Here is a 24047-nt window from a genome sequence, read left to right on the forward strand (position 1 = left end):
TTGATTTTTTCTACAGTTAAATTTGTATTACCTTAAGAGGGCTATTTTACTATGAAAAGCTAAATATTTCAAGACTAAAGACTACCATGCAACCACAACATAAATGCATGCTTGTAAGAATAGTTTGTGCAAGATGTAGCTTTTATTACATAATGTTATTGTGGGGCTGGGAAGGGTTGAAGCTGGCTATTATAGTGTATATCTGTGCTTGACTTGTACCGGCCCCTCAACGTTCTACTGCTTGAGCTCCTAATCCTCTTATAAAATATTTGCTCAAAAGTATTGGGGAGCTCCTGCACCTAGAAATATACAGTACCGGCACCAAACATTTGTACCGACACCTATTTTAGTTCAAGTAAAGCACAGTCAGTGTATATCCTATATACCTCCTTCCAATGATCAATCATTTAATTAAAGGTCAAAATAATATTGTGTAAAATTTTATGGCCTCCTCTCCATCATGACCCAGGAGAGGGCAGTACAGTTTAGAAAGATGTTGAAGTCTGGAAGTCATGGACATAAAAGTGCTGCTTTTGGGTAGTGGATGCCAGCCCGGAACATTTGAGGGGTTTTGTTTAATTGTTATTAAACACTGAGAAAGTAGTCTCATAAAAGTAGTCTCATAAATACCATCCAATGTAGATTTACCAAAATATTTTTTTATAATAAAGTTTAAAAAAAATTGAGAGCAGGCAACTTATTTGCTCAACATTATTTATTTATATGAAACAGTAAAGAATTGTATATTTTATTGTGCACAATCTGTAAGTCATCCTAAAAATAAACAATGTATCAAAACTCTATACTCATTCATATTCTTCTCTGGTTCGTAATAAAAGTACATTTTCTTCATGTATTTGTTAACTGACAATCCCCCTTTAACTTGAGGCACTTTCTGATTGAAGAGGCTCCATTAGACTAAAGATGTCTACCTTCACTGTAAGGTGACTGTGTGCATACCTGTGGCCTTTGGATGAGTGGACAACAATAGTCATAAATGTTTTCAATCACGAGTGGAGAGAGGGAAGCAAATACATTTCTGTTCATTTGCGCAATCTCCACCCACATGGCAGAAATCGCTTGTCTGATCTAGAAGGGGAGCGGAGCTCTTTGATCTGTTAGTGGTGAAATGGTAAGGATCTCTTAGGAAAGTGGTGGGATTAGGATGGCATCCGATAATGGTCTGGGGAAGTGGCATCTCCATTATGTTAAAGGACAGTGGTGGCCATTATGCTGGGGGTGGAGCGGGGTTCCTCATCACAGGATGCCTCATCACCTGCATGAAACATAAATTCAACTTACTCTTCACCAATGACAACTCCACAATCAATACAGTGCATTCAGAAAGTTTTCCAACGCCTTGATTTTTTTCCACATTTTGTTACATTAGTCATATTCTAAAATTGATTAAATATTTTTTCCCCTCAATCTACACCATACCCCATAATGACAAAGCAAAAACAGGTTTAGAATTTTTTGCTAATTTATGTAAATAAGTTCATTCTGTTTATTTTTAATAAGTATTCAGACCCTTTGCTACAAGACTCAAAATTAAGCTCAGGTGCATCCTGTTTCCACTGATCATCCTTGATGTTTTTACAACTTGGAATCCACATGTGGTAAATTCAATTGATTGGACATGATTTGGAAAGGCACACACATGTCTATATAAGGTCCCACAGTTGACAGTGCATGTTACAGCAAAACCCAAGCCAAGAGGTCGAAGGAATTGTCCGCAGCATTGAAGGTCCCCAAGAACACAGTGGCCTCCATCATTCTTAAATGGAAAAAGTTTGGAACCACCAAGACTCTTTCTAGACCTGGACAAACTGTGCAATTGGGGGGGAATGGCCTTGGTCAGGGAGATGACCAAGGACCCGATGGTTACTTTGACAGAGCTCCAGAGTACCTCTGTGGAGATGGGAGAAAGTTCCAGAGGGACAACCATCTCTGCAGCACTCCACCAATCAGGCCTTATGGTAAGAGTGGCCAGACAGAAGCCACTCTACAGTAAAAGGCACATGACAACCCGCTTGGAGTTTGCCAAAAGACACCTAAAGGACACTGACCATGAGAAATAAGATTCTATGGTCTGATGAAACCAAGATTAGACTCTTCGGCCTGAATGCCAAGCCTGGAGGAAACCTGGCACCATCCCTACGGTGAAGCATGGTGGTGGCAGCATCATGCTGCGGGGATGTTTTTCAGCAGCAGCAAATGGGAGACTAGTCAAGATCAAGGGAAAGATGAACAGAGCAAAGTACAGAGAGAGATCCTTGATGAAAACCTGCTCCAAAGTGCTCCGGACCTCAGACTGGGGCGAAGGTTCACCTTCCAACAGGACAATGACCCTATGCACACAGCCAAGACAACGCAATAGTGGCTTCGTAACAAATCTCTGAAGGTCCTTGAGTGGCCCAGCCAGAGCCTGGACTTGAACCAGATTGAACATCTCTGGAGAGACCTGAAAATAGCTGTACAGCGACACTCCCCATCGAACCTGACAGAGCTTGAGAGGATCTGTAGAGAAGAATGGAAGAAACTCCTCAAATACAGGTGTGCCAAGCTTGTTTTATTTTCATTTAACCAGGCAACCTCTATTTAACTTGTAGCGTCATACCCAAGAAGACTCGAGGCTGTAATCGCTGCCAAAGGTGCTTCAACAAAGTACCGAGTAAAGGGTCTGAATACTTATGTATATATAATATTTAAGTTGTTTATTTTTAATAAATTTGTACCCCCCAAAAATTAGAATAAGACTAACGTAACAACATGTGGAAAAAGTGAAAGGGTCTGAATACTTTCAGAATGCACTGTATATACAAATTACACACATCTCGATCAACACCACTCTTCAAATCACTCTCAAGTTAGCAGTTTCCCCTGTTTTGACCCTCCCCTCTCACCATGCTCCTGCCTGGCAGGGATGTCCTTCTCTGTAATCTGCTCCTCCTCCTTCTTGTCTTCCACTTTCTCCTTTTCTTCCTCCTGCTCGTCCCTTGTCTCATTGGAGGCCTGCAGCTGCTCGCTACTCTCCTCCTACGTAAATTTTACATGCAAACTTGTCTACAGTTTAGAACACTGAAATCTAAGGCACTATTTATACATGCATACACTCATGATCATTATCATTACCTCAGAGCTGCAGTCTGCATCTAGAGGAGGACAGTCCTCATTCCGGAAGCCTTCAGGGGCCTCGACAATGATTTCTATAACATCGTCCTCACACTCATCACTACTGAGGACAGCAAAAAGGAGAATATTACAGACCACAATCTGACATACACACTCACACACAGACTCACTCTGTGTAATACAAAATATTGAGCAAACAGTTCTGTCTTATGAAATGGATATGAAAGATTTGGGCACATTCAAAGAAGTGTGGGAGTACAGCATTAGAAAACAGCACTATGCAACTTCACCCAGTATTATACAAACTAAGTCCACCATCAAGACTCAACTAAATTCACGTACCATTCCGCTTTCCAAACACTAGATGGCAGGATGAGTTCAGTTAGAGCCTGATACATAAGAGAAGAGAATGCTGACCTATCAGCAGAGTCCCTTGTCTTGTCTTCCTTCTCCTTCTCATCCCTCTCCTGTTCATCTTCTTCTTGTTCTTTCTCCTCTTCATCATCATCATCAAGGTCAGAGCAGTTGAGAAAATCAAAGCTCTCCAGGGCAGTCTCAACTTCCTGAGTGAAGCTGGAGGACCGACTGTGAGATCGACCCTATGGAGGAAAGAGACTTAGTACACACATCACACAATTAATTACATGTCTACCCACACACCTGTCACATACACTCACAGTCACTGTCTCTTCTGGTAGTGTTAGCTCTTGTGGCTGGGTAGATTGGAGTCTGTGATTGTGTTCCGTGGAGGACTTTTCCTCCCTCAGTCCCTCTCCCAGTACACGGTCTGTGGGAAGAGGCTCTACTCCAGCCCTAGGCTTCTCAGCCGGCAGTGTTGAGGCCGGAGGAGCATCACCCTGATCCACTGGGGTTGAAACGCATGACTCTGGGCCCCCAGATTCAGGCAAGTCCAAGGCTTCATGCATGTCCTGGTTAGAGCAGTGAGAAGCCACATAGGAGCCTTCAAGGTCTAAGCGGGGTAGGGGTTCTGGCGTTTCAGAGGATTCAACCGATTGGTCAGACAACCTGTTAGTCGAAGCACAGTCTATGGCTCTCTCACTGATATGGCTGAGAGATCGAGAACACTTCAAATGGCCATTCAGCAGTGTACACTTCACAGAGTCTGTTTCGCCAAATCCCTTGGTGGTGCCTGGCTCCCCTTCCTCATGATTGGACGAGAGGGATGGGGTAGAGACGCTTGATTGGCGGGGGTTGAAGGAGATCTGGATAGTGGGTGTGGTCTGCAGGCTGTGAGTGGCCATCATCCTTTGTGTGTGTCCCATGGCTGGGCTGGAAGAGTCGTCTGATGATTCAGAGGAGTTTGACCAGACTGTACCATTCTCCAGCTCCCCTGGTCTCCTCAATAGAGACTACAGAGAATGATAAATGAGAGAGGGAAGGGGTGGAGGCAGAGGAAGAGAGAAAGATATTAATAACAGCCAAGTCCATCTGACAAAATATGGAAAACAAAAGTATATTTATTTCCATCTGGAAAGGAGAATTTAAATTCCTATTTTGATGACCCGATGTTGCTGTCACACACTTCTCTTGGCTAAAACACCATTAATGACATAACAATTATACCAGAACTGCACACTGAATATACACTTTAAATACAAACATGATTTTCAATATATCTGAAGGATAAAATAATCAAATTCCGTAGATGGCACTGCATTTCAGAAAATTGCAATGATCAGACTACATGGACCAAGGCTCACTCACTGGCTAGTTCACATTTACCAAGTACAGAACACTGAAAATCATGACTTGACTACAAACCACCACACACTAACCAGACCACCATATTTCAACTACAGACAACCACACTTCTTCAACTGTATACAGCCACACACCAACTGTGAGTGGACGCGGCTGGGTGGAGAGAGCCTGTCTGCCAAGGTGTCACGGAACACCTCCAACGTTGACCAGCGTTGGCCCAGTCTGGCCCTGCTCCGAGGAGAAATGCTCTTCAGCGCGGCGAGGAAGAGGGAGAAATTGGACTACTACTCAACCACTATTAAACAGCTAAGAGAACCACAGCTACATTCATATTCATTTCTGTTCTCACACATATCACTGGTACCCTCATTCACTCCACAACCAGATCCCCACTCTTCACACAACTCACTGCTATCCTCACACACTTCTCTCCTACATTTACATAGCTCACCAATACACTCACACAGTCCACAACCCGATCTTGTACGCTCACACACTCCTCTCCTACACAGCTCACTGATTCACACACCTCTACTACAATCACACACACACCTCTACTACAATCACACACACACCACTGCTACCACTGCTACCTGAAACAGAACAAACTAATAATAGTGAGTAGTAATCAATGGTTATAATTACATCAATAAAACAATACAATATTTAGGTTTTCCAGACAATTATGAACTGCTGACTTAAGCATAGGTTAAAGCTGGGGAGAGAGGCAGGGAGGCCAAGGTATGACTCACATAAAACACCTGCTCGCGCATGGAAGGAGTGTCTGGAGGGCTCTGATTGGACAAAAAGCGCTTGGAAACCGTACTGGAGGACGAGGTCTGGTCATCTTTATCAAACGGACTGAGAGAGAGAGAAGGATAGTGTGTGAGAGAGCGAGAGAGGGCAATATAATTACATTAGATATGTATTTTATAGAAACAGCTGTATCGTGTGTTTATTACTACTGACAAACGTATGAGTCAGTCTTAACACAAACGGTACTCTTTCTCTTCACAAATGGCCTGGTTTGGCTATCACCAATAGAATGGGGAGATAGATGAAGGTGGAACAGGGGTTGAGGTGGAGGAAGGTGAGACAGGGGGATGTGGTAAACAGGGATGATTGAGGTGAGACTGACCTCCAGTTGACCTCTAGGTTCAGTTTTACTGTCCCCAAGTCGTTGATATCCACGGCAACCGTCTGAGGCAGCGGACAGAACAGGTCGAGTGTCTCACAAGACACACTGCCAACCACCACGTGATTGGCCAAGCTCTTCAGCTCAGTCACCTTGGCAACCATAACGGACAATAAACCACAGTCAGTTGAATGGTGGCGGTAAGTGATGTTTTTTAGGACTATTGTTAAGTTCTGGGTATTTTTGCTGTTTGTGTACAATAATGTGATAATAACATGGCAATACAGTAATAACAGTTATTATAAACATGTTTATAATATCAATATGTTATTATAAACACAAACACATTCATCCAGAGTTAATTACAGTAAATACTGATTTGATCATAAACATTATCATGCTCCATCCAAAGGGCTTTCTCACCTTGATTGACAGGAGCTCTGTGATGAGAGGCAGGAAGACATTGTCCTCACTGTCCCACACTTGTTTACTGCTGACCTCCACACGACCTTTCATCCGCCAGCGCTGACGCCCGTAACGCATCAGGACCTGGGGGTCAAGAGTACCATCAGTGCCTCATGTGTGTGCGCATACTGCATGTGTGTATGTGTCAGTGTGTGTCCATTAGTTATTCTCACCTCATATTGGTCTCCTGCACACAACCGTGCATAGCCAACCAGACCTGCAATACAGGAGACATACAGTTACGGCACATAACATATGCTCACAGGGAGAACACTAGAATGAGAGAGAGAAAGAGAGCGAGGAGGTGGTAAGAACAGATGGGATTGAGGGCCAGAACAAATTGGTGGGAGAAGAGGGGGTAAGTGGAGGGTGAGAAAATTACTCACCTTTCATCTTGATATGAAACTCTCCCATCTGGTTCTCCAGTTCACTCTCCAGGGAACACATGTGCTGCAGAGAGACACGAGAGAGAGAGAGAACGAGTCATTCATATCAATAATATTCTGACGTTTGTTGTCAGAGCAACATGACATTGCAGTCAAACTCTTATTTCTGATAAGTTACTTATTTCAAGACTTACTTTACCTTACTTTCCTTTCTGTAAACGGCTGTTTTAAACGTTAAAAGGCGCTATTGAAAGAGCGAATAGCCTTGTTCTCTAACACATCTCCCCAGTGTACCCATAAGCCCCTGCCCCTTACCTCAGTGTACTCCCTGTAGCCCCTGTTGGCCTCATTCAGGCTCTCCCGTGCCTCCTTGCTCCCTGTGGCAGAGTTAAAGGCTGCCACCATCTTGCTGGCCCCATCCCTCAGCCGCCGCTGCATACAGTAAGCATCGTACAGCTCCTCTACCTGGAACGTTACAGCAACATTACAGCTGTGCAGAAACACTATGGTGATGCAGACCTGTAAAGCTCCTTAATCTGCTACCAAAAAGTATTAGAGATGGTTATACTATAACAAAACAGAGTCTACTCTGTAGTTACAACATTATGACAACACTATGACAAATGTACGGCTAACAGGTATCTTACTGCACTGCAGATGCACACACACACTCAAAGTCATACCTTGCTGAGGTGGAACTCCAAGCGACGCATAAATCTCTCTATAGCCTTCACTTGCTGATAAAGCACAAAGATCAAAGACAAGTTATTCAGTAATTAAATCACCCCAAAATGTACATATTCATTAGTTTATTCATAGAGTTGTGAATTAATACAGTCATCTCCCCTGGTGTGATTGAAACCCACCTTATCCAACTCATACAGAGACCCCTGCAGAGAGGAAGGGAGGCATATAACAGTTAACATCACCTTGCACACAGTATTACTCTAACAGACGGTCCTAAGAAATTAAACGTCCCCTAAGTCGGAAGTTGCGAGTGGCATTGGCTAGTGTGATGATGATGGGTTAGTAGTACTGGTGTGATTGGTGGTGTGTGTTCTCACCAGACGGCCATTTCTCTTGCTCTCTCTGATCTGCTGCCCCAGGCTGTCCAGCTCCAGCTGGTGGACCTGCAGGAATGACCTGAGAACACAGCATTGTGATGTCATTTCCTGTTTCACTTTGAACCATTTCCTGTCTCGCTGTCGACCTGTCTGTTACAACAGCCAGGCCAGTCGTGTGTGTGTGTGTGTGTGTGTGTGCTCACTGTAGGCCTCTCCTCAGTGCAGAGTACACCTCGTCCAGCCGCTCAGGCTGAGGTATTTTAGGGGTTGGGTTCTTGGTAGAACCTGTAAACATCCTGGTTCTTTAGATGGCGATGCCGTGAACTTAACACAGAGAGAGAAAGATACTTGTAATAGACATAGTGGAGTACTGAAGATTAAGAGAGAGAGACAACACACACACACGCAATGGTGTTGGCTCGTCGTGGCTTCGTACTCCACAGGGGGTGAAGAGGATAAGTGACTAGTACACACACAGGCAGCCAGACACACAGACACAATGAGTAGATTTGGCTCAACGAGGAAGATAAAGTCACAGTTCACAGACACTGCAGGATGGACTTGCTTTTGTCTGTATGCCAGCAGTCAGTGTGTTACAGCATTCAGGTGTGGAGAGTGTCTATGTGTGTACATGTGTGTCTTACCTGTGGAGTTAAGGTGGACCGCCCCTACTGCATGCTGGGACGACGTAGCACGGTGGGGAGGCTTCCACAGATCCTAGGACACGTCCTGTATGTAAAGGAGCAGGAGGGAAGACATTATAGGTTGCACACACACACGCTCTCTTTCTCCCCTTACTCTCTACCATACTCCATCCCATAGCTTACTTTCAAAAGCATCCATTTTTTAATTTCACCTTTATTTAACCAGGTAAGCTAGTTGAGAACAAGTTCTCATGACCGTTGATGAGAAAGGACTAGATAAGTGATATTGTAGAAGACAAAATGCGTATGGGGAAGGAGAGCCATTTAACAGACCATAGCCTAGCTCCCACCCACTTACTTCCCCTCCTTCCCTCAGAGCTTGTCTGCTGTGTCGTGTCCAATATTATGTGGCTGCATTGTACATAGCTCAACAACCAACACTGACTCCAGCAAACACTTCCTCGCTCTCCTTTCCTGTTCCCCATTACCCCGGTCCCCCCCCCCACCCCTAATCCTGAATACAGGAAGTCTGATGGCGGACTCTACACAGGAAATTCTACAGAGGAGCTTGGGCCAAGAATATAAAACCATCTGTGTGCGCAAGTGTACACATATGAGTAGGAGTGTGTGAAAGAGTGTAAAACTGCCACTCTTCCTCCTGTTCATATATTCAAGTAATTTGTTAGATTGCATGTGTGTCCACTGTATCATACGCATTACACACGAACACACACACACACTACAAAATGTTCTGGTTGAAGTACTCTGGAAAAGAGAATCCAATAACAGTCTAAACCAGCAAGACACCAGCCACATGTACAGTCACCACGAACAGAGCCTCTCCAAGAACAGAGTGTAATAAGCATTACAGCCACCCCACAGGGTAAGTGTCTTAGCTATGATAAGACAGTAACACAAAAGGATTAAAGGCTAAACTTGATCTTACTAGCGAAGGCCAAACCTAAATTAATACCAAGGTTCAGTAAATGAGCTGAGGCGAGGTTTAAACTCCACACGCCTGTAGATGAAACTGACATGACGACTCAGCAGTAGCCTACCTTTTACACAGAACACTCAAACCACTTACTACCAATTACTATCCCAAACAGTGTTCGTTACCCTTACTCCACCCTGCATCTTTGTGGTTGGGTGTTTCTGTGAGAGAGTAAGTGGCAGGCAGAGAGAGAGGGAGAGAAGGACAGATGGACAGGTAAACTAAAATAATCTTAATTTGATGCCTATTTAATGGATAATAAAATAATGCACACATCCAACCTCAACCATCGCCATGGAACTGTCCAAGTGATTTCTGGTCTAAGATTGTGAAATCCTTAGACCATGCTGAATTCCAAGCGTCCAGTTTAATCCTTAATCCAAGCCGGACGCTGAGAGGATTATCTTGGGTTATTCAAGGTCAGGTTTAGTTTTGGATAGAGGTGTGGTTTGGGTAACAAATCTGATAAATGAAGGCAGTCTATTACATTTTATGGATTCTTTTTTTTTTTTACCAACCAACACATTCACTAACATAGACACATACACAAAACACACATACACCTCTCATCCCAGACATTTTCCTCCAAACACACAAATCCCGAAACTCAATCCCTGCCAGTGCCACCTCTTGATCCAGGTGTAGACTGCAGTAGATCTATATTTGTGATGTTTATGTTTTTCTGTGTGTGTACCCCTTTCCTCACCAGTGTTAGTGAGCAGCTGATTGGATCATTAGCTATTATTAATTCTCTACAGAGGCGACTGGCACACAAAGGACAGATTGTAAGAATTAACCCACGAGGCTGAGTTTCCATAGAGCTGTTCCCACACACTCAGCAGGCCAGCGCATGAGCAGCAGGCCACTCTCTCACACAAACACACGAAGCCATACTCTATGGACCTTCTGCAAACCATACAATATTTATTGACCATCCATCCTGCTGTAACCTACTGCAAGTCTTACTCCACTGTAAACTTTGTAATATTTACAAGACACGGTTAGCCTTCTTTTGAAAGATCTCCCTAAAAAGGGTTTGAATTACAGATTATAGTAATAATGTAGTCAGGGAAGAGATCAATTCAATGATACCATGAGGTCATCACTGTGAGACAGTGGCCTTGCACTGTTGTGTATGTGGAGCTCTGTCAAATCCATTCTGCACTGCACAAACAGGGCCATGCTGTCGGTTTTGACAATGGTGGCAAAAGTTACATTCTGGGTAGGGGTGATGGGGACTGGTCCCCTGCATGAATAAACTAACACAGATTATAAAGGAAGGACCATGTGGAGAGATGTAGAGAAACCCATAGATAGATTGACAGACACCCAGCGGTGTGAAAAAAAGCATTTGGAGTACTTTGGATTAGAGATTACGGGATTATCGTCAAAGACACAGACATACATGGACGACATAGGCAATGGCGAACAACTCCAAAACAGCGCATTTACGCAGCGTTTAGGATGCTCCACTGAGTTGGAACATGGCCTCAAAGTTTGCCACCCAGTAAACTGACTCGAGCCAGTGTTTGTGGATGTTTTCTCCTCTGTGTCACCAAAAAATAAAAGTAGGATGTATTATCGGTCACGATTTTTTTTAAATGACATGACTCTTTCAATTTGAACTAAACCAAGCCTAGTTAAAAACGTTTAGTAGCCTACCAGAACATCTACTTATGAGCACTGGCTCACACTGTCACTTTGCCACATAGCGGAAGAGTGTGAGAAAGCCGAAAATAACACTGTAAACTGTAAATTACGCTATGGATGCAACCCCCACCCCTTTAGAAAATTAAAGGGAAATTATTCTTACAAATTGCTGTTGTTACGTACATGTCCATAGGACCCGATGTTTCAATCGCCGCTATTCCGACCGGAGCACGAGAGTCCGATGTTCCGATGAGAATAAAAAGGTAGTAAAAAGGTAGGCCTATCCTATTTAAGCATGGGCGCTGTCCTGCTATCCTTACTCCGACTCCCAACAATTTTTTCACTTTGTCACTGTCACTCTCTCCCATCTCCTCCTCCCCCTCCCCCTCTTCTCCTGGAGACGCCTCGGGGTTTAAAACCCTCCCCTAGTAAGGGGTGTGGCGTTCGGGGTAAACGGAAAAAGCGCGTCGGTTTGTGACCATAAATTTCCCGTTATATCTCGGGAATAGGAAGGGGAGCTGAAAATAAGTTCTCCATAAACATCGACGACGTTTCAGGATTTGCTTGCAGTGTTCTGGAGCCATCAAGCGTCGCACATACCCATCTGCACTAGGGGCCAATAGAAACAGCTTCTGGCACATTTATTTCCTTCTCTCTCACACACACAGAAACAATGTTTAATACAAGGTAGTATGGGCCATGTGTGAATATGCTATAGCCTTAATGCGTGTCTGTGCATTAAGGCACTACCTCTTTTACTTCAAGTGCAGCAGAACACCTGGGTTATGTAAGCGTTTTGTGCAGGGAGGGGTGAAGTCAGACAGTCTCTCTGGGCGTGGGTATAGTTCTTCCTATACTGAATTATTCAAAAGGTCTGATTAATATACTCTTCCACAGCATAAACTAGGACTCCGAAGTTTGTGATGTTTCCATGACAACACTATGTGGTCTCTGGTGCTAAATATAGAACGTTTCACATGTTTTTTTCTTACACCAACATGGTGGTTCACACAGGGATCCTATTAAATGACTAGAAGGGCTATGTCATAAACCCTCAAAGTTCCAGAAAGGTGTGAACATGGCAGCTATATTGGTCAGGGAGAAATCCAAACCAGTCTAATTGGAATGAATGGCAGTAGAGGTATAATCAGGAGCTTTCTTATGCAGGAAAATAAAAGGCATGTACACAATTAACCTATATCAGCATAGAGACTGAAGAGGTAGCCTAACATCTTTATGGAACACCTTACATTTTAGATGTCATCCCTAAATGTTGATTTTCTCAAAAGAAATGTTATGGGAGGAGGGTGGAATATATGCAGAGGGCTACAAACGGAGTAAGATAACCACAGAAGTTTGAAAATGAACAGGATTTCTCTGCTCCCCCCTTTCATGGGACTTAAAGGTTCTCTCCCTCTTATAATGAATCTGTTGCCTAACTTTCTTTCGTAGCCAGCAGCCTCACAGGGAGTCCCCACCGTGTAAGTGTCCTGACTTAGAAACTGTTCCCTCAGGGAGGGACCCTCTTAAACAGAGGGGTCATAAGAGACGCACAAGTCTAGAGGTGACAAGAGCATGCTGACTAGTCTGTGTTGTATGGCTCAATCTAGCCTCCATACACAGTCTTCCACCATGTTTCTCACATCACAAACATCAAGTCCTGACAGATCTGAGAAGGGGCTCAACAAGAATCTAGGGATATGAGCAGCGAATTAGTTTGTAATTGGGCCATGATACCTACTCTTCCAGATCAGTGTACTGACCCTGAGCACTCAGGGGTACACAAGAGAGTTTCACAATCGACACCAGAAACCCCAAAGAAATTAGCACATACAGATACACAGTTGAATTAATAAAAGCTCTTTAATAACAAAGTATTATCCTGATATGAAAACAATACAAAAAGTAAAATGCATATCATGAACATCTACAACACCTAACTGGAACAGTGTACATTTTTGTACTTACAATCATTACCACCCTGAACAAAGGTTCTTTGTTATGAACTGTATTATTTCATAGGTTAAACATTAACTACCCACTCACTGCCACAGCGCCAACTACTGCTGACAATAACACAGTACAGCAGTGCTCACTAACCTGGCATAACCAGGAGTTTCTGTGCACTGCACCTCCAGTGAACTTAATGAAACGCACCTTCACACGCTCCTCCTTGAGTGCAGTAAAACCACAGCAGGACCCACACCACATAGTCATGAAGTCAGCATTTTAAAAACAGCTGGCTAAAAATTCCATTAGTGAATTATCATCCCGAAATATCATCTTCCTCAGATCGCTTTCATCTGAAGAGAGATAAAGATAAAAACAAACATTCAGACTGGTGTAGAGGTCTAAATTAGTTCAGGAGATAACCTGAACAGGCAGCAGTGTAAGGATGAGTGGTCTAACCAGTTGGAAGGGACAGGTTTCTGGTCAGACCTGCTGGGGGGGAGGGGGAGGTTCCAGGTTTCTGTGGTCATCTGACTGTTTTCTCAATGGAGCTTGGGGATAGTGTGGAGGTTGTGTGGGTGTTCTGACCTGAAGGTCAAGGGGTTGCTCCAGTGACCCTCCCAGCTTCTGCAGAGCTGCACTAAGGCCTGCCCTCAGAGCCCTGTAGTCTGGCTGGTCAGAGTACTGCAGAGCCATCACCTGAGACAGGTACACCTGCAGCGCACCTGATACATAGTACACACGGATGCATTATATCCCACGCACACACAAAACATATTATGCTGCATACAAAAACTAATCACTAGAAAACTGGACTTACTGGAGACTTTCTTCTGTCCGAAGCAGTGACTCAGGAGACCTGGAACATCCTCCATGTACCTGGATCATTAGTGAATGGTCAGGTTTGGCCACTCAAGGCTTTACCATTTTATAAATACAGAATAACATTATCATAATGGCCTTGTTGCCATAGTGAGGACCTGGCTCTCACCTCTCCTTCTCCGTGGCAACGCGGGCTGGAGTGTGTGTGAGGGAGGTCCAGGGCAGTGCCCCTGTGTACCAGCGCAGCATGCAGTAGCCCAAAGCCTGCAGGTCACTACGCCGAGACGGACCTAGAAGTACGATCACACACAAGTACTTATGGTTGGTTAGAGGCAACTTGTACATCCTCCACAGTATCTGAAGGACTGCAGATGATTGACAGGCCATAGGATGACTCACCTGCTCCCTTGTGAGATTCCAGGCTTATAAAATCTATGGCTCCTTCATTTGGTGTTCGGCTACCCTCACGGTACTCCACATGCCGGCCACCAGGTGAGTACCGGAAAGCATGGCAGTACCCTGCAAGATTAACCTACACACATGCATACAGGAGTAAGAGCATATTAGAAGGGTCTGGCAGCTACACAAAAGTACACAAACAAACAACTATACAAACACACTCTAACCTGTGTTTGTTGTGCTGGGCTGATGTAGATGTTTTCAGCATGGATGTCTGCGTGAACATACTCATTTTCATGGATGAACTCCAACACATCCAACTGGGAGAGAAGGGAGAAAGGCAGAGTCAAACAGGAAGCACATCAGATAGGGAATCCTATTTTGAAGTCCTATCAGGGCCTCAATATGAGCCTGAGAGAGCACTCACTACTCTGCAGGCCAGCTGAAGGACCACTTTCTCAGACAGGAGCCCCTCCCCCTCATCCATGAAAGACTGAAGAGTTTGGCCCATGCTGGAGAAAATCAAAAACCTGAAACAAAAAATCTTATGTCACATGCGCCAAATACAACAGCCCTTAACCAACAATGCTTTAAGTTAAGAAAAAACACAAATTAAAATGGTAAGTAAAAACAGATGTAGAAAATAAAACAAATAATTAAACAGCAGCAGTAAAATCACAATAGTGAGTCTATATACAGTGTGTACAGGCACAGAGTCAATGTGTGGGAGCACCGGTTAGTCGAGGTAATATGAACATGTAGGTAGAGTTAAAGTGACTGTGCATAGATTATAAACAGAGAATAGCAGCAGTGTAAAAGAGGGGTCTGGGTAGCCCTTTGATTAGCTGTTCAGGAGTCTTATGGCTTGAGGGTAGAAGCTGTTAAGCAGCCTTTTGGACCTCAGCTCCGGTACCGCTTGCTGTGCGGTAGCAGAGAGAACAGTCTGACTACACATTCAAAACACACATACAAAAACACACAAATTACCCCATATGTTCAAGCAGGCAGCAAACACACATCTCAATGTACACACACCTGTATGAGTCTGCATGGAGACCAAATCCTACACAGGAAGGAATCCCAAGGAAGTCCATCTTGGCATGCTTTATCCACTTGTCCACTAGGGGGAGACAGCATCAAAGCAGTTAGAAAGGCTCATTAGTAACTAACAGAGCCTCTACAATGTGCTTCCACCACCAGTAGTCTCGTCAGTCATACACAAACCAAACAGTTCCTCCTACTCTATACCTCAGTTTACACAACTTACACGTCCACCTATGGGTACCCATCTGAGTTGTCCATTCATACGCCAGTTTGCAGCTTTGCATTAATATAAGGATGTTCCAGCCAAGTAGAGCCCAACAGGCAGTGCTATGAAGTACTTAAGTCAAAAATACTTTAAAGTACTACTTAAGTAGTTTTTTGGGGTATCTGTACTTTACTCTTTATATTTGACTACTTTTACTTCACTACATTCCGAAAGAAAACGATATACTTTTTACTCCATACATTTTCTTTGACACCCAAAAGTACTCGTTACATTTTGAATGCTTAGCAGGACAGGAAAATGGTCTAATTCACACACTTATCAACAGAACATCCCTGGTCATCCCTACTGCCTCTGACCTGGCGGACTCTCTAAACACATGCTTCGTTTGTAAATTATGTCTGAGTGTTGGAGCGTGCCCCTGGCTATCCGTAAATAATAAATGATCCCATCTGGTTTGCTTAATGAAAGGAATTGGAAATGGTTCATACTTTAACTTTTGACAGTTAAGTATATTTTAGCAAATAAATTTACTTTTGATACTTAAGTATACTTAAAACCAAATACTTTTAGACTTCTCCTGGGTGACCTTCACTTGAGCCATTTTCAATTAAGGTATTTAAACTTTTACTCAAGTATGACAATTGGGTACTTTTTCCACCAATGCCTATGGGCTAAACATCAGTGATCTGCAAGCCCTCTCTGTGACCTGCTTATGAAAGGATTTTGTAACAATCTTGGCCTGGTATTCTTTAGAGCTTCTGTCAAATGTGTAACTGTACGGCCAGACCTACTTAAATGTGTAGATAGCTAAGGTAAGAGGACAGGTAGTCCAGTCAGGGGTCCGTTTTAGAGCTGTAGTCAAGCTGAGGGCTGGCCAGATAACCGAAGGCAGATGTTGACACTCACCAGATGAGGGCTTGGCAGCTCTCTGCAGGAAGTTCTGCTCATTAAACATCTTCCCGTCCTTAGCCCCCTGAGAACAACATACATCACTATTCACAACATAACACGCAAAGCAACACTGAAGCCAACATAATCATTCTATATTAGAGAACAGTCTGTGCAGTTACACTCACTAGTTTGAGGATGTGCTTGTAGTCACTGGAATTGGCACCTTGCCCATTCTGCTGGACTGGGGAGAGATTGAAGACAAGAAAAAATAATAAGTGTCTGATTAAATCACCCTAGACCATGTTAGACACCATCCTGTGTGAACGTATTCTTCAATCCTGGTCCTAGGGGTCACACAAGGTGTTGCAGATTTTTGTTCCAGCCCAGTACTAACACACCCGAATCAGTGAATAGTCAACTAATCATCAATACGTGTTAGTGCTAGCATGGAACAAGAGCAGTACACCTTGAAGAAGAGTGCAGTGTGACCTCACCTCCATAGAACATCTCTGCATCGCTCTGACTCAACAGTTTCAACAGCCTCCATTTCCTGCCAGTTGTGTCACAAAGCTCTTCCCCTTCCTGCAGTGGCTCCACAGCACATACCCGCTTGGCCTTCTTTGCCTTCCCCTTGACTACAGACACACAGGAACATGCACACATACAGTTGAAGTTGGAAGTTTACATACACCTTAGCCAAACAATTACATTTAAACTCAGGTCAGTTAGGATCACCACTTTATTTTAAGAATATGAAATGTCAGAATAATAGTTGGGAGAATTACTTATTTCAGCTTTTATTTCTTGCATCACATTCCCAGTGGGTCAGAAGTTTACATACACTCAATACATTTTTGGTAAAGTTGCCTTTAAATTGTTTAACTTAGGTCAAACGTTTCAGGTAGCCTTCCACAAGCTTCCCACAATAAATTGGGTGAATTTCGGCCCATTCCAACTGACAGAGCTGATGTAACTGAGTCAGGTTTGTAGGCCTCCTTGCTCGCACATGCTTTTTCAGTTCTGCGCACAAATGTTCTATGGGATTGAGGTCAGGGTTTTGTGATGACCACTCCAATACCTTGACTGTTGTCGTCCTTAAGCCATTTTGCCACAACTTCGGAAGTATTCTTGGGGTCATTGTCCATTTGGAAGACCCATTTGCGACCAAGCTTTAACTTCCTGACTGACGTCTTGAGATGTTGCTTCAATATATCCACAATTTTCCTACCTAATGATGCCATCTATTTTGTGATGTATACCAGTCCCTTCCACAGCAAAGCACCCCACAACATGATGCTGCCACCCCCGTGCTTCACAGTTGGGATGGTGTTCTTCAGCTTGCAAGCCTCCCCTTTTCCTCCAAACATAATGGTCATTATGCCCAAACAGTTATATTTTTGTTTAATCAAACCAGAGGACATTTCTCCAAAAAGTACGATCTTTGTCCCCATGTGCAGTTGCAAAACATAGTCTGGCTTTTTTATGGCGGCTTTGGAGCAGTGACTTTTTCCTTGCTGAGCGGCCTTTCAGGTAATGTTGATATAGGGATCGTTTTACTGTAGATATAGATACTTTTGTACCCGTTTCCTCCAGCATCTTCACAAGGTCCTTTGCTGTTGTTCTGGGATTGATTTTCACTTCTCACACCAAAGTATGTTCATCTCGAGGAGACAGAACGAGTCTCCTTCCTGAGCGGTATAACGGCTACGTGGTCCCATGGTGTTTATACTTGCGTACTATTTTTTTGAACAGGTGATTGTGGTACCTTCAGGCATTTGGAAAATGCTCCCAAGGATGAACCAGAGGAGGTCTACAATTTATTTTCTGATGTCTTGGCTGATTTCTTTTGATTTTCCCAAGCAAAGAAGCACTTGAAATACATCCACAGGCACACCTCCAATTGACTCAAATGATGTCTATCAGAAGCTTCTAAAGCCATGACATCATTTTCTGGAATTTTACAAGCTGCTTAAAGGCACAGTCAACTTAGTGTATGTAAACTTCTGACCCATTGGAATTGCGATACAGTGAATTATAAGTGAAATAATCTGTCTGTAAACAATTGTTGGAAAAATTACTTGTGTCATGCACAAAGTAGATGTCCTAACCGACTTACCAAAACTATAGTTTGTTAACAAGAAATTTGTGGAGTGGTTGAAAAACTAGTTTTAATGACTCCAACCTAAGTGTATGTAAACTTCCGACTTCAACTGTACGAGGGAGAAGGACACAAACCATGATGCCAGGCTGTTGGGAGTAATGTGTTTTGTTAGTTGTAAGTGGCTGTAGTTTAGACTTACCTGTGGAGGGGGACCTGGGGAGAGATGAAAAGCCAGGTGAAGTGGCAAGCTCCACAGACGGTTCCTCTTTTGGGGTGAGAGCACGTCGTTTCCGTGGAGACAAAACAGATTTGTGGCTTTGATCTGCCGATAGGGAGGAAAAAGCATCAATGTGACAATTACATTTCCAAAGCCCGTCAATGGCTACGATCATTACCACTGATTATAATCATACTGCCCCTGTCCCCTTACCTGCAGTATGTTTTGTGGAGGCTGTGACAGGGGGACTGGTTATACTACTAGGAGCCTCCTCGCTCCAGGCCACGGGGACAGAGTTACAGGTCCTATGGAGTGGGGGACGGGTCGACACAGGGCTGGGGGTGGCACAGACGAGGCCTGTAAACAAACGAGAGATGTGACAAGTCCATATTTTAATCTCCAGGAAGAGAACCGCCCTCCCTGCCCATTACCTTCTGTGTCCCAGCTAGTCAGCTGTGCTGTGCTTGGAGTAGGACTGCTTGCATTAGCAGTCATAATTACACCATCAGTGACATGAAGCTGAGAGACTCCAGAGGAAGCAACCTCCACAGGTCCAGAGGGGTCCACAACACACTGCAGCTTGTCCCCACAGGAGGGGCAGAACCGGAAGCCAGGCTGTAGTTTGGTGCCACACTGGGGGCAGAAGTGGAAAAGCATCCTGGAAACACAAAACGAGTTTTAGACAGACAAGATCATGCTGTTTAACACAAACGGAGCCAGAAACTTTAGCTACACAAGGTTTTGCTCATGTTTGATGACTGCTTTTGAACATTCAAGGGCAATGTAGCTAATAACATTATTTTGTTTACATTTTGGCTTAACTCTCAAAGCTATGAACACAACGTTGATAACGAAGTTAGTTAACTAACTAAACATAACGTCTAATCAGATGTTTAAAATCAGGAACCTAGCTAATGTAGTCATTTCCTCTGACTTGGTCGGATCTTGCCTAAAAACACAAGGTGACATTCTTTACCATACAAATCTAGATAGAAAACTAAGCTAAACGCTAACGTTGAATCTAGCTAAAGGCTCACGCTCGCTATCTCAACCGTGTTATTAGCAAAACAAGTTTAGACAGCTGCCCTCCGTCTCCTATCGCTAGCTAGCGAAATAAATTGGTCTAGCTTCAGCTTGTACTGCTCTGGTACCTTGCTCTTTGCAATCACAGGGACCTAAATCTGCCAATAAGGATACATCCAAGGGGCTTCTTATTTCTAGCACATTGCAGAGACTCACCTTTATTGGCAGATTTAGGTCCCTGTGATTGCAAACCTGGGGAGAAGTGAAAAGCCAGGTGAGGAGGCAAGCTCCACAGACTGTTCCACTTTTGGGGTGACAGCACGTCGTTTCCGTTGAGACCCAACAGATTTGTGGCTTTGATCTGCCGATCTCCCTATCCGCAGATCAATGCCACAAATCTGTATGTATGTATGTATATATACAAAATAACATGTCAAAGTGGTGGCGACCGGAAGCAGGGGTGTAATCAATAGCAGAACAGTTGCATTTTGCAACGAAAACGAGTTTATTAGACAAATTCATTAAGGTCCTTACCCTTTTTGTTTGCTTCCAGAAACCGTCATGCATGTACATGCATTTACCTGGAGTGCCTGAGGGTGGCGCTGTTAGTATTTACTACATGTGACCATCTGTACTTGCAGTTGACCCAATGACATCAGATAAACGTTATTTTACATGTTCTCAGAAGTTAATACAAAAGAAAGCTCAACATTACAAAACAAGGAACAAATGACACCACTAACTCCTCTGAACCTAGAAGAAAATCTAGCCGAAAATGTAACCTTTATCATAGCCAGTGGCATCTCAGAGAAATCCGAAGTCTAATGTGCCACATTCCTGCACGTAGCCGGAATACTTTTGATTCTGACAATGTCATTTGACGATGACTTGGATGTATTAAAGTAGCAAATTGGACGTACTTGAGGCATATCTTGTAATAGATTGTCCGCGAGAGACTTAAACCCTGAAAGTGAGTGGCGATGCCATGCAATAAAGTCCAACTGCAATCTAGTGGCGTATTCTGGCCACCAGATGGAGCCAAAAGGCAAGAAACTACCCATGTCAATACAAAAACGGCGTTTGAACTGGAATTTCAAGTGACATAAGATGCACCGGCAATACTTGGACGATCAGCTTGTCTGCAAATGGCCTTTAATAAAGAGAATATTCAAGCTCGAACAAAGGACAGAGACCGACATTGAGTTAATATGAAGATTTATTCACAGGACTTGGAGGAGTTGTTGCAGGAGTTGATTTTTTATTTCACCTTTATTTAACCAGGTAGGCAAGTTGAGAACAAGTAACCATTTACAATTGCGACCTGGCCAAGATAAAGCAAAGCAGTTGGACACATACAACGACATAGTTACACATGGAGTAAAACAAACATACAGTCAGTAATACAGTAGAAATATAAGTCTATATACACAATGTGAGCAAATGAGGTGCGATAAGGGAGGTAAAGGCAAAAAAGGCCATGGTGGCGAAGTAAATACAATATAGCAAGTAAATCACTGGAATGGTAGATTTGCAGTGGAGGAATGTGCAAAGTAGAGATATAAATAATGGGGTGCAAAGGAGCAAAATAACTCACCAGCAGCGACATCATTGATGTATACAGAGAAGAGAGTCGGTCCAAGAATTGAACCCTGTGGCACCCCCATAGAGACTGCCAGAGGCTCGGACAACAGGCCCTCCGCTTTGACACACTGTACTATATCAGAGAAGTAGTTGGTGAACCAGGCGAGGCAATCATTTGAGAAACCAAGGCTAGCGACTCTGCCGATGAGGATGTGGTGATTGACAGAGTCAAAAGCCTTGGCCAGGTCAATGGATACGGCTGCACAGTATTGTTTCTTATCGATGGTGGTTAAGATATCGTTTAGGACCTTGAGTGTGGCTGAGGTGCACCCATGACCATCTCTGAAACCAGATTGCATAGCGAAGGTATGGTGGGATTCAAAATGGTCTGTAATCTGTTTGTTGACTTGGCTTTCGAAGACCTTAGAAAGGCAGGGTAGGATAGATATAAGTTTGTAGCAGTTTGGGTCTGGAGTGTCACCCCCTTTGAAGAGGGGGATGACCGCAGCTGCTTTCCAATCTTTGGGAATCTCAGACGACACGAAAGAGGTTGAACAGGCTAGTAATAGGGGTTGCAACAATTCCGGCAGATCATTTTAGAAAGAAAGGGTCCAGATTGTCTAGCCCGGCTGATTTGTAGGGGTCCAGATTTCGCAGCACTTTCAGAACATCAGCTGACTGGATTTGAGAGAAGGAGAAATGGGGAAGGCTTGGGCGAGTTGCTGTGAGAGGTGCAGTGCTGTTGACCGGGGTAGGGGTAGCCAGGTGGAAATCATGGCCAGCCGTAGAAAAATGCTTACTGAAATTCTCAATTATAGTGGATTTATCAGTGGTGACAGTGTTTCCTATCCTCAGTGCAGTGGGCAGCTGGGAGGAGATGTTCTTATTCTCCATGGACTTGACAGTGTCCCAGAACTTTTTTGAGTTTGTGTTGCAGGAAGCAAGTTTCTGCTTGAAAAAGCTAGCCTTGGCTTTTCTGCCTGTGTATATTGGTTTCTAGCTTCCCTGAAAAGTTGCATATCACAGGGGCTGTTCGATGCTAATGCAGAACGCATAGGAGGTTTTTGTGTAGGTCTTTGGGTGTATGCAGTTGCATGGTTTGCTAACTGTCTGATAGAACTCAGTGCACTCCATTTGATGGGCTTATGTCTGTTAAATTGTCTGTTTTGAATGGTGTGCCCCATGGCTCTGTACTTGGTCCTCTCTTATTCACTATTTATATAAATGATTTAGACAAATTTCCAGAACATGCAAACTGCTTTTTATACTGTTCAACATACCTTGTGTCAATTGAAGTTTATCCTCAATACTGACAAAACTAATGGTGTTTTCTAATGCAAGTGTCATGACGTTGCCCTCTTTGGGTATAGCAAGCCCCATCCCCATCTCCCTGCCTCTCCCTTGCCTCTTTCAACTAGGTTGCTGTGGTCAGAGAGATGTCATAAATTCCTGAGAAGACCCTGCCACATAGTATAAGAGGGAGACAAAATTTTCATAGAGCACAAAGGAATTTCTTCCACCTCACAGACATCGAGGTACGAACAAATTTCATGTTCCGGAGAAAGTATAAAAGATCGGTAAAGAATCCAGCTACGAACTGGTCCATTTGTCACAACTTGGGGAAGCTCATGGGAGACGTGTGGCCGCATTACCATAATGCTGTTTATATAATAGCCCCAGATATGAGGTTTACATCTAATTGTTGTATAAGATGAATGAGTGAGTATGATACTGTTTACATAATTTTACAATGTGATTTTGGACTGTTTAATGAAGGAAAACTCAAAAAGGGAATTGGATTTGAACTAAATCAGAGGACCGCCCCTGAGCCCAGTTAGGGTCAGACATCCTGGGACAGCCCTTTTCTGCCATTCCGAATAAAACCCCCACTCTGGTTTTCGATCAGCAGACCGAGCTTACCTCAAATTACGAGATGGCTAAAGGTTGCAGACCATGTTTTTCTCCATTATGAGAGGACAAAGGTTGTAGACCATTGCTGAATCTTTTAACCATACTGCGTGGTTAAACTCTTAGACTATCGATACCGACAGAATAAGAACAAGTCTTTGATATTAATTACTAGTCTGCAGCTAGGAATTCGGTATAATTGAATGCGAAGAACGACAACCTCCGAAACAACCATTCTATGACGAAACAAATTAACGTCACTCTGAACTATCCACTATAACCACGACAGAGAGAGAGAGACGGACAATTCTACAAAAGAAACAAACTTTTCACCAGCGATCAAGAAGACACACTGAGCATAAATATATATATTAATTGCAATTTATCCCGAAAGAGTGAGCGTTCATGTGCAAAGGATTAGCATTTCAATTGTTATAATTATCACTCTGTAGTGACTTCTTAGTCGACAAAGTTATCATTTCCTAAAATAAAGTGGGGGTCATCTGAATATTTTTCCTTGGTGCCCCGACTTCCTAGTAATTACGGTTACATGATTAATCAGTCTGATCGCGTAATACTAATTACAGAGAATCCTCGATAAAAACTATAAGTCGTCAGTTAATGATAGTAAAGACAACACACACACATATAAAAATATATATACACACACACACGTGTCTTTGGCTATGC

The 24047-nt window shown here is 43.4% G+C and overlaps 2 protein-coding genes across 11 annotated transcripts; both read right to left on the minus strand.

Annotated features, from left to right (window-relative positions):
- Positions 1-697: 697 nt before the first annotated feature.
- Positions 698-11589, minus strand: LOC115112305 (rho family-interacting cell polarization regulator 1-like). Of its 6 annotated transcripts, none has more exons than XM_029639285.2 (18): positions 11379-11589; positions 8552-8636; positions 8111-8231; positions 7908-7986; positions 7710-7733; positions 7527-7580; positions 7159-7308; positions 6844-6907; positions 6631-6674; positions 6416-6541; positions 5996-6144; positions 5610-5718; positions 4992-5105; positions 3813-4505; positions 3478-3734; positions 3136-3238; positions 2907-3039; positions 698-1276 (listed from the first exon to the last, which is right to left on the minus strand). In XM_029639285.2, exons 3-18 carry the CDS (start codon positions 8200-8202, stop codon positions 1209-1211), a joined length of 2259 nt encoding a protein of 752 aa, XP_029495145.1. In that variant the 5' UTR covers positions 8203-8231; positions 8552-8636; positions 11379-11589; the 3' UTR covers positions 698-1208. The 6 variants fall into 6 exon arrangements, with proteins under 6 accessions (XP_029495145.1, XP_029495144.1, XP_029495148.1 ...); XM_029639284.2 differs by having other exon boundaries at positions 11359-11589; XM_029639288.2 differs by having other exon boundaries at positions 3136-3235; positions 3553-3734; positions 11359-11588.
- A 1450-nt stretch (positions 11590-13039) lies between these two features.
- Positions 13040-20499, minus strand: LOC115112312 (serine/threonine-protein kinase VRK3-like). Of its 5 annotated transcripts, XM_065013102.1 has the most exons (16): positions 20403-20443; positions 20085-20120; positions 19277-19503; positions 19059-19202; positions 18828-18950; positions 17022-17162; positions 16713-16768; positions 16543-16609; positions 15402-15486; positions 14794-14896; positions 14594-14686; positions 14367-14499; positions 14137-14257; positions 13966-14024; positions 13635-13870; positions 13040-13498 (listed from the first exon to the last, which is right to left on the minus strand). In XM_065013102.1, exons 3-16 carry the CDS (start codon positions 19500-19502, stop codon positions 13484-13486), a joined length of 1602 nt encoding a protein of 533 aa, XP_064869174.1. In that variant the 5' UTR covers position 19503; positions 20085-20120; positions 20403-20443; the 3' UTR covers positions 13040-13483. The 5 variants fall into 5 exon arrangements, with proteins under 5 accessions (XP_064869174.1, XP_064869171.1, XP_029495166.1 ...); XM_065013099.1 differs by lacking the exon at positions 20085-20120 and having other exon boundaries at positions 20403-20499; XM_029639306.1 differs by lacking the exon at positions 20085-20120 and having other exon boundaries at positions 13734-13870; positions 20403-20498.
- Positions 20500-24047: the final 3548 nt, after the last annotated feature.

The sequence above is a fragment of the Oncorhynchus nerka genome, linkage group LG28, assembly GCF_034236695.1.
Source record: "Oncorhynchus nerka isolate Pitt River linkage group LG28, Oner_Uvic_2.0, whole genome shotgun sequence".
In the NCBI taxonomy this organism is placed as follows: domain Eukaryota; kingdom Metazoa; phylum Chordata; class Actinopteri; order Salmoniformes; family Salmonidae; genus Oncorhynchus; species Oncorhynchus nerka.